The sequence below is a fragment of the Leptodactylus fuscus genome (assembly GCF_031893055.1).
Source record: "Leptodactylus fuscus isolate aLepFus1 chromosome 7 unlocalized genomic scaffold, aLepFus1.hap2 SUPER_7_unloc_1, whole genome shotgun sequence".
Taxonomy (NCBI): Eukaryota; Metazoa; Chordata; class Amphibia; order Anura; family Leptodactylidae; genus Leptodactylus; species Leptodactylus fuscus.
Genome location: NW_027439807.1, coordinates 906018 through 917693, shown reverse-complemented (window position 1 = coordinate 917693; position 11676 = coordinate 906018). Strand labels below are relative to the sequence as shown.

The following is an 11676-nucleotide window of genomic DNA, read 5'->3' as shown; positions in this document are numbered from 1 at the left end:
TGGGGGGGCAGGCTGTATTGGGGGGGCAGGCTGTATTGGGGGGGGAGCAGGCTGTATTGGGGGGGGGACAGGAGAGGTGTTGGGGGGAGCAGGCTGTATTGGTGGGGACGGGAGAGCTGGGGGGAGCAGGCTGTATTGGGGGGACAGGAGAGCTGGGGGGGAGCAGGCTGTATTGGTGGGGACGGGAGAGCTGGGGGGGAGCAGGCTGTATTGGTGGGACAGGAGAGCTGGGGGGGAGCAGGCTGTATTGGTGGGGGGCAGGAGAGCTGGGGGGAGCAGGCTGTATTGGGGGGGAGCAGGCTGTATTGGGGGGAGCAGGCTGTATTGGGGGGAGCAGGCTGTATTGGGGGGGACAGGAGAGCTGGGGGGGGGGGAGAGCTGGGGGGGGGGAGCAGTCTGTATTGGTGGGGGACGGGAGAGCTGGGGGGGAGCAGGCAGTATTGGTGAGGGACAGGAGATCTGTGGGGGACAGGAGAGCTGTTGGGGTGAGGGTCTGTATTGGTGGGGGGGACAGAAGAGCTGGGGGGGAGCAGGCTGTATTGGTGGGGGACAGGAGAGGTGTTGGGGGGAGCGGGCTGTATTGGTGGGGGACGGGAGAGCTGGGGGGGAGCAGGCTGTATTGGTGGGGGGAGCGGGCTGTATTGGTGGGGGACGGGAGAGCTGGGGGGGGAGCAGGCTGTATTGGTGGGGGAGCAGGAGAGCTGGGGGGAGCAGGCTGTATTGGGGGGACAGGAGAGCTGGGGGGGAGCAGGCTGTATTGGTGGGGGGCAGGAGAGCTGGGGGGGAGCAGGCTGTATTGGTGGGGGAGCAGGCTGTATTGGTGGGGGGACAGGAGAGCTGGGGGGGAGCAGGCAGTATTGGTGGGGGACGGGAGAGCTGTTGGGGTGAGGGTCTGTATTGGGGAGCAGTTCTGGTTCTGTCCTCAGTCCTGACACTCTTCTTGTCTCACAGGTGGTCCGGGAGTAAAGATGGCCTCTCCATCAGCGTCTAAAGTTGTGCTAAAGAGCACCACCAAGCTGTCACTGAACGAGCGGTGAGGAAGCTGCACAACATACCCAATGTAGAGCGTACCCCCCTGTGTGCCCGGCGCCTCCATAGATGAGAGCGGGCGGCCGCTGTCCTACCCGGCAGCCATGTTACACTGTGTGAGAGGAGTTTGTCAGTAGGTTGTGGTAATACACAGTGATGGGGGGCAGCCTGGCGCCCTCCCCCCTTCTTCCACCTGTTAATACATGGGTTCTGGCTGCAGCCTGGTAGCATGTTACCTGTGCTGCGTGATGCCCGCTGCCGTGTCCGAGGCTGACGCACGCGTGTGTGGTCAGAGCTGTAAGAGGCATGATGTGGGTCACCCTCCCTGCCCAAAGACCCCATCGCAGTGTTGTGGGGTCTTGTAAGAGGCGTTTGCTGTGCTGTCTCTGCTCCTTCCTTGTCTTGTGCCCCGTTCCTGTCGCCACCTCCATTGTCTTCCCCCCTCATACCTGTTGCTGCCCTCCCTTTCCCTATGTGTAGTCCCTCCACCTCATCTGTCTTCATGTCCCTCTGTTGTCCTCTCCTGTCACTTTTGGGGGCCCCCTCTCCTTTGCTTTGCCGTTGCCCTGTATTGTAGGTCTCCTTTTTTTTTATTGCTGTGCATATGTGGAAGTTGCGGAGAATAGATCATGGGCATCATGTATGCCAATCCTGACATCTCCTCTGGGGGGCCTTGAGGTACGCACTAGTGTCTGTTGAATCTTATTTAAACCCTCCCCCCATTTTGTTCGACCTTGAAGCTTTACTAACATGCTGAAGAACAAACACCCGATTGCCCGTGAATATCCGCGCCACGATGCAGCAGCAGAGCCTGGCCAGTGCCAGGAACAGAAGATTGGCACAACAGATGGAGAACAGGCCGTCTGTGCAAGCCGCTCTCAAGCTCAAGCAGGTGAGACTCCGCCTCCAGGGGCGTGGCTGCGCTTGGCAGCACCCGGCAGGTTCTGGCCGCCATGTTGGATCTGGAGGTGAATATGTGCAGGGTGACAGTAAAGGAGCCTTCCTGATTGTAAGAAAGTAGCCGGTCTTCAAAGAAGTGAATGCCAGTTTGCTTCCATGCGGAGGCCTCTGTACAGATCCGGCCAACAACATGAAAGACACCTAATGAAAATCTGCCAATCTCTCAGCTTGTCCTTTCAAAGCCGCACAGAAAGCTGTGACGGGAACCAAGAAAAGTCTTGTCTTATATTTACTAAGAAGATGTTTTAGGTTATACTCCAGTCACACCCAGAGCTGCATCGCCCGGACAATTTTATTAAAGGGATCCTATCATTAAAACTCATTTTTTTTGGTCCCTAACACGTAGGTATAGCCTTAAGAAAGGCGGCTCTTCTCCTACCTTTAGATGTCTTCTCCGCGCTGCCGTTCCGTAGAAATCCCGGATTTTGTCGGTATGCAAATGAGTTCTTTTGTAGCACTGTGGGCGGGCCCCAGCACTCAAGCAGCACTGGGGGCGTTCCCAATGCTGCCAGACAACTCTCCAGCGCCGCCTCCATCATCTTCAGGAACGGGTCTTCTTCCAGCAGTGGCTTCAAACTTCTACGGGAAGGCCGACTGCACATGCCTACCGGCCACAAGAAAATGGCCGCTTACACAGTAGTGTAAGCAGCCATTTTCTTGTGGCAGGCGGGCATGCACAGTTGGCTGCCTGAGGCCTAGAAGTTTGAAGCCACCGCCCGAAGACCTGTTCCTGAAGAAGATGGAGGCGGTACTAGAAAGTTCTCTGGCAGCATTGGGGATGCCCCCAGTGCTGTGAGAGAACTCATTTGCATACTGACGAAAACTGGATTATATACCAAACGACGGTGCGGAGAAGACATCTAAAGGTAGGAGAAGACTAGTCTTTCTTAAGACTATTCCTACGTGGTAGGCAGAAAAAATTGAGTTTTAATGATAGGATCCCTTTAATTAAACACAAACTAAGCTTTAAGCAGGGCTGTAGAGTCGGTAGACTAAACCACAGACTCCTCGATTTTTTTTCACAACCCAATTCCTGCGCCTGTGATAAATGACTCTGCCTGTGATCAGTCAGAAGCTGCAGAGATCCTCTTTATTAAGAGCTGAGTAATCTATAATTAGCTATATAACACTATATCTAATTATTATTATTCCAGGGAGTGACCCCTATGGTAGTGAGTGTGTAACACACTAGACATCCAGTATATAGAATATTGATGAATTATTTGTTCTTGGATAGGTCACCATTCTTAGATTGTTGCCCGGGGCCCTCCACATATTAAGGGTTTGTGTCCACGATGGGCTCGTGCAGACATTTTACTGCTGTTTTGGTCCATCTTGCACACCACAGAGCTCCACTACTTTCTACAAGTCCAGAAAAGGCGAAATATTTTACGCTAATACAGCAGAGTTTTTTTCCCTACGTGTCACTGCCATTAAAAACAGGTCAACTATGGACGGCACATGACCAGAAACTACATAGGCCGGTGTGCTGTCTATCATGGACATGTGACTAGGCCGCTGATCCCTGCTCCCACTTCATGTCACCTGCTCTGTTTCCAGCTCCGTTCCTTTTGGGCTCATTCACACGATCACTGATGTCTAAGATTAAAGGGATCCTGTGATTAAAATGCTATTTTTTTCTGGGTACCATGTCGGGGTAGCCTTAAGAAAGGCTATTCTTCTCCTACCTTTAGATGTCTTCTCCGCGTCGCCGCTGTTTTCGTCAGTATGCAAATGAGTTCTCTCACAGCACTGGGGGTGGGCCCAATGCTGCGAGAGAAATCTCTAGCGCCGCCTCCATCTTCTTCTGGGAAGGCCTCTCTTCACGTCTTCTACCGGCGCTGGCTTCAAACTTCTAGGCCCCGGGCAACTGACTGCACGTGCCTGCCAGCCATAAGAAAATGGCGGCTTACAATACTGTGCAAGCGGCCATTTTCTTTTGGCCGGTGGGCATGCGCAGTTGGCTTTGCCTGAGGCCTACAAGTTTGAAGCCAGCACCGGAATAAGACCCGTTCCTGAAGAAGATGGAGGCGGCCCTGGGGATTTCTCTCACAGCATTGGGGACGCCTCCCAGTGCTGTTTGAGCACTGGGGCCCGCCCCCAGTGCTGTGGGAGAATTAATTTGCATACAGATGAAATCTTGGATTTCCACCGCTGTTCCTGAGAGAGATCTTCTGTCTTCTATATGTAAATGAGTTTTCAGACAGCACATGGGGCATCTCCAGCGACGACGCCTCTTCTCCTGCGTCACCTTCGTATCTTCATCCAAAAGCGCCGACTGCGCATGTCTGTCGGCCATTTTCCTGTGGCCTGGAGAAGATGGAGGCGTCGCTGGAGAGTTTTCGGAAGCCCCCAGTGCTGTCTAAAGACGCATTCACATATGGACGAAAGAAGAGATTTTTCAGGAACGGCGGCGTGCGTCAGAGTAATAAAGGTAAGAGCAGAATAGCTGCTAGAGATGAGCGAACACCGTATGATAAAAGCCATGTGGAGACGTGAGAGTCCTGAATGGGTCTGAGCTGCAATACCAAACACGGCCACTGTACATTGTGTGGTGCTGTGTCTGGTAGGGATGGCATTGTACGTCTGAGCACTGTGACTTCTCCTTAAGGCTGGATTTACACCTGGAGGTTCTGCTGGTCTTCAGAGGTTTCTACAATGGAAAGATTTGTCCTGCACAAAGGGCTTCTTTCCGCCACTATCAGTTTTGAAATTGCGGACCCTGTTATAGTCAATGTGGGTTCGGCAGTGTCCGTGAGTAACCGCGGTTTTAGCGGTCCAGACCCAGAACGATGTGAGAGCACCGCGCTAGTATGACCCTAGTGTAAGAATAGGTCATCCATATGTAAGTCTCGGGGATTCTCTTCATCTGACTTACGAAGCTGCTTTGAATGTGACTAGAGAAAGATGTTAGTTTTTCTGGGGCTGTGATGCCGGTGTTAGAGGACACAGCCGATACCTTACCAGGATACACCCTCGTAGGTAGCCCTGCTATGGTGATGGCCGCACCGTAGTCCTAGCCACCTCCAGTCACCTACATGGTACTGCTGCATCATCCAAGGTCTCCTGACTGCAAACACGTGAGGAACTTTCTGGGATAATGAACCTCACCATATTGTTGGGGATCCCGCTTGACACCCACTCAGATTTGGTTTGTTGTTTCTCAGGCACTGCCATACTACTAGTATAATCTGGCAAGGAAAGCGACTGAGGCGCAGTACCAGGTACAGCCATTACTGTCTATGGCGCTGTGCCTGAGAAACCATGAAGGAGATCCATTAGGCTCTGTAGGATCAGATCCCTAGAACTCGGACCCCGTTTAGAGCCACGTTAGACACCATCCGAATCGGAGCACTAATGCACATGGCCGACCGTCCCTTGATACTAGTTGTGGTCGTACAGCGAGGGCGATTATAAGGATTAGGTAAATGAGGCTGCGATTTGTCCATGATGGAGCGAACGCCCCCTTCTCCATTCTGAGTCGCTGCCCGTTCACATTTGTGGACATCCCCTTGTGTTGTCCTGAGTGATATCTTGTACGTTCCCTACTTGCTTCGGGTCACGGACACACAGATCTCTTGTCCTATATAGAGGGGGGAGCCCCAGATATCAGATTACCCTCGTAATGGACGCAGTATAGGGCCGGCCTGTCTGCTATAATGAGTCCTTGCAGGTACTTGGTCTCCAGGCCGCACCATAGGCCCTGCTACGTCGTCTTGTTTCCGGAGGTTCCTTCATGATGTATAATTGCCCTGAACGTTGCTGCCGTTTCGCTCCATGTCTGTAATTTGTCTGATTTCTCTCACTAGAGCTTAAAGCAGCGGCTCGGTAAGAGCAATATCCAGGCCCGATTGGGGAGACCGGTGGGAGGGCTTCAGCGAGGGGCCGGTGGAATGCGTGGAGCTGGGATGGGGCTCCGGGGTTCACAGAGGGGAATCATGCGTGTTGGCCGGGGAGGCAGAGGACTGCAGCGGGGCGCCATGGTCATGCGAGGTGGGTCATGTCTCTGTCATTTTGGTCACTTTTCTCTATTTTTTTTCATCCTGTCTTATAGCTTTAATCTTATTTTAGGTCAAAACCTTCGAGGCCGGGGCGGTGCTACCAGAATGGGCTTAAGGAGAGGAGGCATGCGAGGTCGTGGAGGCCCCGGCCGAGGTCTCATGAGAGGGGGCGCCCTGGGTCGAGGAGGAATGGGTGGACGAGGTTAGTACATATCGATGAGGGTCATGATGGAGGTGTGCGCCCCTATCTTTTGTGCTCGTCTCAGTCTAAAGGTGTCCTTACTTATGTCCACAGGCCGTGGAGGAGTGATGGCTCGGGGCAGAGGAGGTTTTGGCAGAGGGCGAGGCCGCGGTAGAGGAAGAGGAGCAATGCGGCCGACACTGACCAGAGAACAGCTAGACAACCAACTGGATGCCTACATGTCCAAGACGAAAGGTCACCTGGACGCAGAGCTGGACGCCTACATGGCGCAGGCCGACCCCGAATCCAATGACTGATACCAACAAAGCTTTTATGTAAGGAACTGTGTTCTCCCAGCATCTGGACTGGCACAGGACGGTGCGCCACCATCACCTCGTTTTAGAGTTCCTTTTACTTTTTGATACTTAGGATTTGTTTTTGGTTTTTTTTGTCTTTCAATTTATTCTATTTTATGAATCTTGAATGTATGGAGACGGCCACGTCTTATGTCCTCTGTCTGCTGCCGGCGGAGCACGTTTTGTGCGGTTCCGGCTGCTTCGCGCGTACTCGTCCTGTAGGTTTAGTGACGATGTCGGGCCGAGTACTCCGGCAGTTTATGGGGTGCCCCTTAAGTCTAAGTTTGATGTGAGTCTCCATGACACTAGGACCCGGCAGCACCTGGAATCTTGTCTGCGGGTCCATTGGCCGCTGCTGTGTGTTTGTTACGGTGCAGCAATCATTAAACACTTTACGGTATGAAATAAACCTCTTCTTAGCCGTGGTTGACTGTGGTGGGGGAGGGTAACTTGGGGGGGGTCACAAGAAGAGAAAGGGGGGAAGCGTCACAATGTCACTGGTAACGAATTCAACTCAAGCGGATGGAAGTCAGAATAATTCCTCGGGTTTACGTCCAGTCCCGAAGTCTCGTTCCACAGTCTCGCAGCTCTTGTAAAGACTTTCCACCCGTGACTACAATGACCCAGTAGGTGTAGAGGACTCCCCCAGGTTTAGAGATCATTGGAAGGATCCAGGGACTGTCCATTTGTATATGTTCATACATTAGGTCGCCCCTGAGCTGTTTCTCGCTTCTTAAATCTGATAACCGGTCTCTAAGGCTAAACTCCCCTCTGCGGGGTGAAAGGTCCTGCGCAGTGTTGATGGGGTCCATGGTGTTAGCGCATGGACTCGAAGTGAACCTAGCCTAATCTACTGAGTTACTTTGTCAAACCCCCCCCCCCCCCCCCCCCCCCCTTCAGCTATATCCTCCTTATACGCAGGTGCTCGGTGCGATTTGACAGGACTAGAGATGAGCGAATACCGTTCTCGAATACTCAGTACAAATTTGTATCCCCTCCCACCTTCCGTTTTTTGCACCAATAGCTGTGCAGGGGAGGTGGGACAGGAACTACGACAATGGAGGCATTGAAAAAAAAATCGGAAAAAGGAATTGGCCAAAATCAGGTGACCTCCAATTTAGACGCGTGGTGGATTTAACATTCGACTAATTTGGGACTGTGAGACAGGGACGGATGTACAGGCAGGGTTAGCTAGGGATAACCTTTATTTAGGGGGGAATGTCACTCACTCAGCTCTTGGGGGCTCTATCTGGTCAGCTTGTGATATGCGTGAGCTGACTTTTTCCCATAGGAATGCATTGACCAGCGTTGATTGGCCGAATGTCATACAGAAGTACGGCATTCAGCCAATCAACACTGGTCAATGCATTCCTATGCGGAGATGAAGCAGAGATGAACCTGCTACACACTCAGCTCTGCTGCATCGGACTGCTACATCGGGCCGTGCGCTCAGCTCAGCTACTCCGGAGTAGCCGAGCTCAGCGAACAGCCATCTCTGCTTCATCTCCGATGTAGCAGTGTCCGATGCAGCAGAGCTGAGTGTGTAGTAGGTCCAGCTCTGCTTCATCTCCGATGTAGCAGTGTCCGATGCAGCAGAGCTGAGTGTGTAGTAGGTCCAGCTCTGCTTCATCTCCACATAGTAATGCATTGATTGGCCAAATGCTCATCTCTAGACAAGACTATGTTCTTCCCAATTGGGACTTTACCGACCTGGTGCTGGTGTGTAGACTGAGCAGTATTCTTCCCCAGGGGGCAGACAACGTTCATTATCACTAGAGATGATGGAACACTATTTGGAATAGCCGTTTCCGATAGCACGCTCCCATAGCAATGAATGGAAGTGGCCGGCACTCAGACTTTGCCGGTGGCCGGTAGCTTAACCCCCCCGCGTGCCGGCCTTGTCCATTCATTTCTATGGGAGCGTGCTATTGGCTCATCTTGTTATCACTTGTTTGCCGCTTCTCCACGCTCCCCTGTAACGTTGCGTTCGGCCCTTCTCTGGGATTACTTTCAGTATCATCGGCGCACAAAATGAGTCCAGATATCGCCAGGACCTGTAAGTGAGTCCGTGGCAGAGGACTGGGGTTGCAGGGGCACCACAGGGCATATTTAGTCCTGCTCGGCCACATTCATCCCTGTATGTCCATAGTTTTCATGTATAGGCGGTGACTACTAGTAGACCCCCCTAAGTAGCCAATGTTTTGGGTACACCTGCTACATCATCATGGGAGGGTCTAGCGGTGATGTGACGGTGCTGCCTCGCCCTACAGCAGTGGATGGGAGACGTTCCATCGCACATACTGGTTGGGTTCATCGTTCCGGGGAGTCGCACAGCAAGGAGTTAAGCACAGTGACTATACGAAGTGTTTAACCCCTTGGTGTTTGGCCGCTTACACGCATTCCTATGCTGGCGAGGTATTTGATCGGATACTATTCGCTCACCACTAGTCAAAATCAAAAAATGGCCTGTGGCAGAAAAGGGTTAAAGAAGCCCCCCTCCATAATACATTCATTTCCATTTGGGGAGGGGGGTTCTGTCCAGGATCGGACCTGCTCTGCAATGTAAGGAGTGCCCGAGGTCTATGTCCAGTAACGTACTACTTCTGGAAAGGCTGCCCTAGGCATGCTGGGAGTTGTAGTCTTGCACCGGCTCTAGTCCTTCACCTGCAGATCCATCATTTCACCACCAGGGGGTGCTGGTCCGCGGCTTACAGGTCTTGATTTGTAGAGTTACGTTCATGTGTCTGCTGAGAGGTTGTTCAGCAGAAGGTGGCAGCACTGTATAGATGTATATATGGGAGGGGGCCACAGCAAGAGCTTGCACTGTGCTCATCGGAATAGGGAGGCGGCAACAGGAAACGGCACAACGTAGCCATCTGACAGGACATCAATGGGGGCTGCAGCTGGGACACCCGCGATGGGAAGAGGTATTGGGCGGGCAGTGACTGTCATCACTCGGGGGTACTTACTACCTCCCCCCAAACAGGCGGACACCTGGTACTGAGTTATGATGCTAACGTATTCTGTGGCGCTGTACAGTAACCAATCACCGGAGTGTGGGGAGTCCGCGCATGTCTGTAACGTCTCATCCACACATCTACTACATGTCTGAGGGGCTGATGGAGCGAGTCCAGGAAGTCACCGACAGCTGTGTGAATAACCTGGGCAGTGATCTGTCAGACTCCGCACACCAATCTGATCTGTCAGACAACGCGCACCAATGTGATCTGTCAGACAACGCGCACCAATCTGATCTGTCAGACTCCGCGCACCAATCTGATCTGTCAGACTCCGCGCACCAATCTGATCTGTCATACTCTGCGCACCAATCTGATCTGTCAGACTCCGCGCACCAATCTGATCTGTCAGACAACGCGCACCAATCTGATCTGTCAGACAACGCGCACCAATCTGATCTGTCTGACTCCGCGCACCAATCTGATCTGTCGGACTCCGCGCACCAATCTGATCTGTCGGACAACGCGCACCAATCTGATCTGTCGGACTCCGCGCACCAATCTGATCTGTCGGACAACGCGCACCAATCTGATCTGTCGGACAACGCGCACCAATCTGATCTGTCGGACTCCGCGCACCAATCTGATCTGTCGGACTCCGCGCACCAATGTGATCTGTCGGACTCCGCGCACCAATCTGATCTGTCGGACTCCGCGCACCAATCTGATCTGTCGGACTCCGCGCACCAATCTGATCTGTCGGACAACGCGCACCAATCTGATCTGTCGGACAACGCGCACCAATCTGATCTGTCGGACTCTGCGCACCAATCTGATCTGTCGGACTCCGCGCACCAATGTGATCTGTCGGACTCCGCGCACCAATCTGATCTGTCAGACAACGCGCACCGATCTGATCTGTCGGACTCCGCGCACCGATCTGATCTGTCGGACTCCGCGCACCGATCTGATCTGTCGGACTCCGCGCACCGATCTGATCTGTCGGACTCCGCGCACCGATCTGATCTGTCGGACTCCGCGCACCGATCTGATCTGTCGGACTCCGCGCACCAATCTGATCTGTCAGACTCCGCGCACCAATCTGATCTGTCAGACTCCGCGCACCAATCTGATCTGTCAGACTCCGCGCACCAATCTGATCTGTCAGACTCCACGCACCAATCTGATCTGTCAGACTCCGCGCACCAATTGGCCCGCTCACTTTTGGAGTCTGTCGTCACATTTTCCCTCAGGTGACGTTTTTTTTTAAGGCCTTATGACAGAATCTGCAATGAAAGCTCTGACATAAATGTGAGCAGGGCCCGATGTCTCGTTCTGCTGGAGGTGACAAATCCTCAGATTTACCTCAGACACGACTGTAATGGAGCTCAACGGTGTGCTGTAAGGTAAGACAACAATGGCCGTCATAGTGCGAGAGAGCGTGGGGGATGGGCAAGTCAGAGGAACCGCCTAGCAACCACCGCCATCAGAGAAACCGCCTAGCAACCACCGCCATCAGAGGAACCGCCTAGCAACCACTGCCATCAGAGAAACCGCCTAGCAACCACCGCCATCAGAGAAACCGCCTAGCAACCACCGCCATCAGAGAAACCGCCTAGCAACCACCGCCATCAGAGAAACCGCCTAGCAACCACCGCCATCAGAGGAACCGCCTAGCAACCACAGCCATCAGAGAAACCGCCTAGCAACCACAGCCATCAGAGGAACCGCCTAGCAACCACAGCCATCAGAGGAACCGCCTAGCAACCACAGCCATCAGAGAAACCGCCTAGCAACCACAGCCATCAGAGGAACCGCCTAGCAACCACAGCCATCAGAGGAACCGCCTAGCAACCACAGCCATCAGAGGAACCGCCTAGCAACCACCGCCATCAGAGGAACCGCCTAGCAACCACCGCCATCAGAGGAACCGCCTAGCAACCACAGCCATCAGAGAAACCGCCTAGCAACCACCGCCATCAGAGGAACCGCCTAGCAACCACAGCCATCAGAGAAACCGCCTAGCAACCACAGCCATCAGAGAAACCGCCTAGCAACCACCGCCATCAGAGGAACCGCCTAGCAACCACTGCCATCAGAGAAACCGCCTAGCAACCACCGCCATCAGAGAAACCGCCTAGCAACCACAGCCATCAGAGGAACCGCCTAGCAACCACAGCCATCAGAGGAAC

The 11676-nt window shown here is 53.3% G+C and overlaps 1 protein-coding gene across 1 annotated transcript; it reads left to right on the top strand.

Annotated features, from left to right (window-relative positions):
* The first annotated feature begins 953 nt into the window (after positions 1-953).
* CHTOP (chromatin target of PRMT1) lies at positions 954-6941 on the top strand. The gene is given in 6 exon segments (XM_075261226.1): positions 954-1033; positions 1770-1800; positions 1802-1921; positions 5799-5982; positions 6061-6192; positions 6286-6941. Coding segments are annotated over 6 exon segments (735 nt in total). The 5' UTR covers positions 954-968; the 3' UTR covers positions 6489-6941.
* The last annotated feature ends 4735 nt before the right edge of the window (positions 6942-11676 follow it).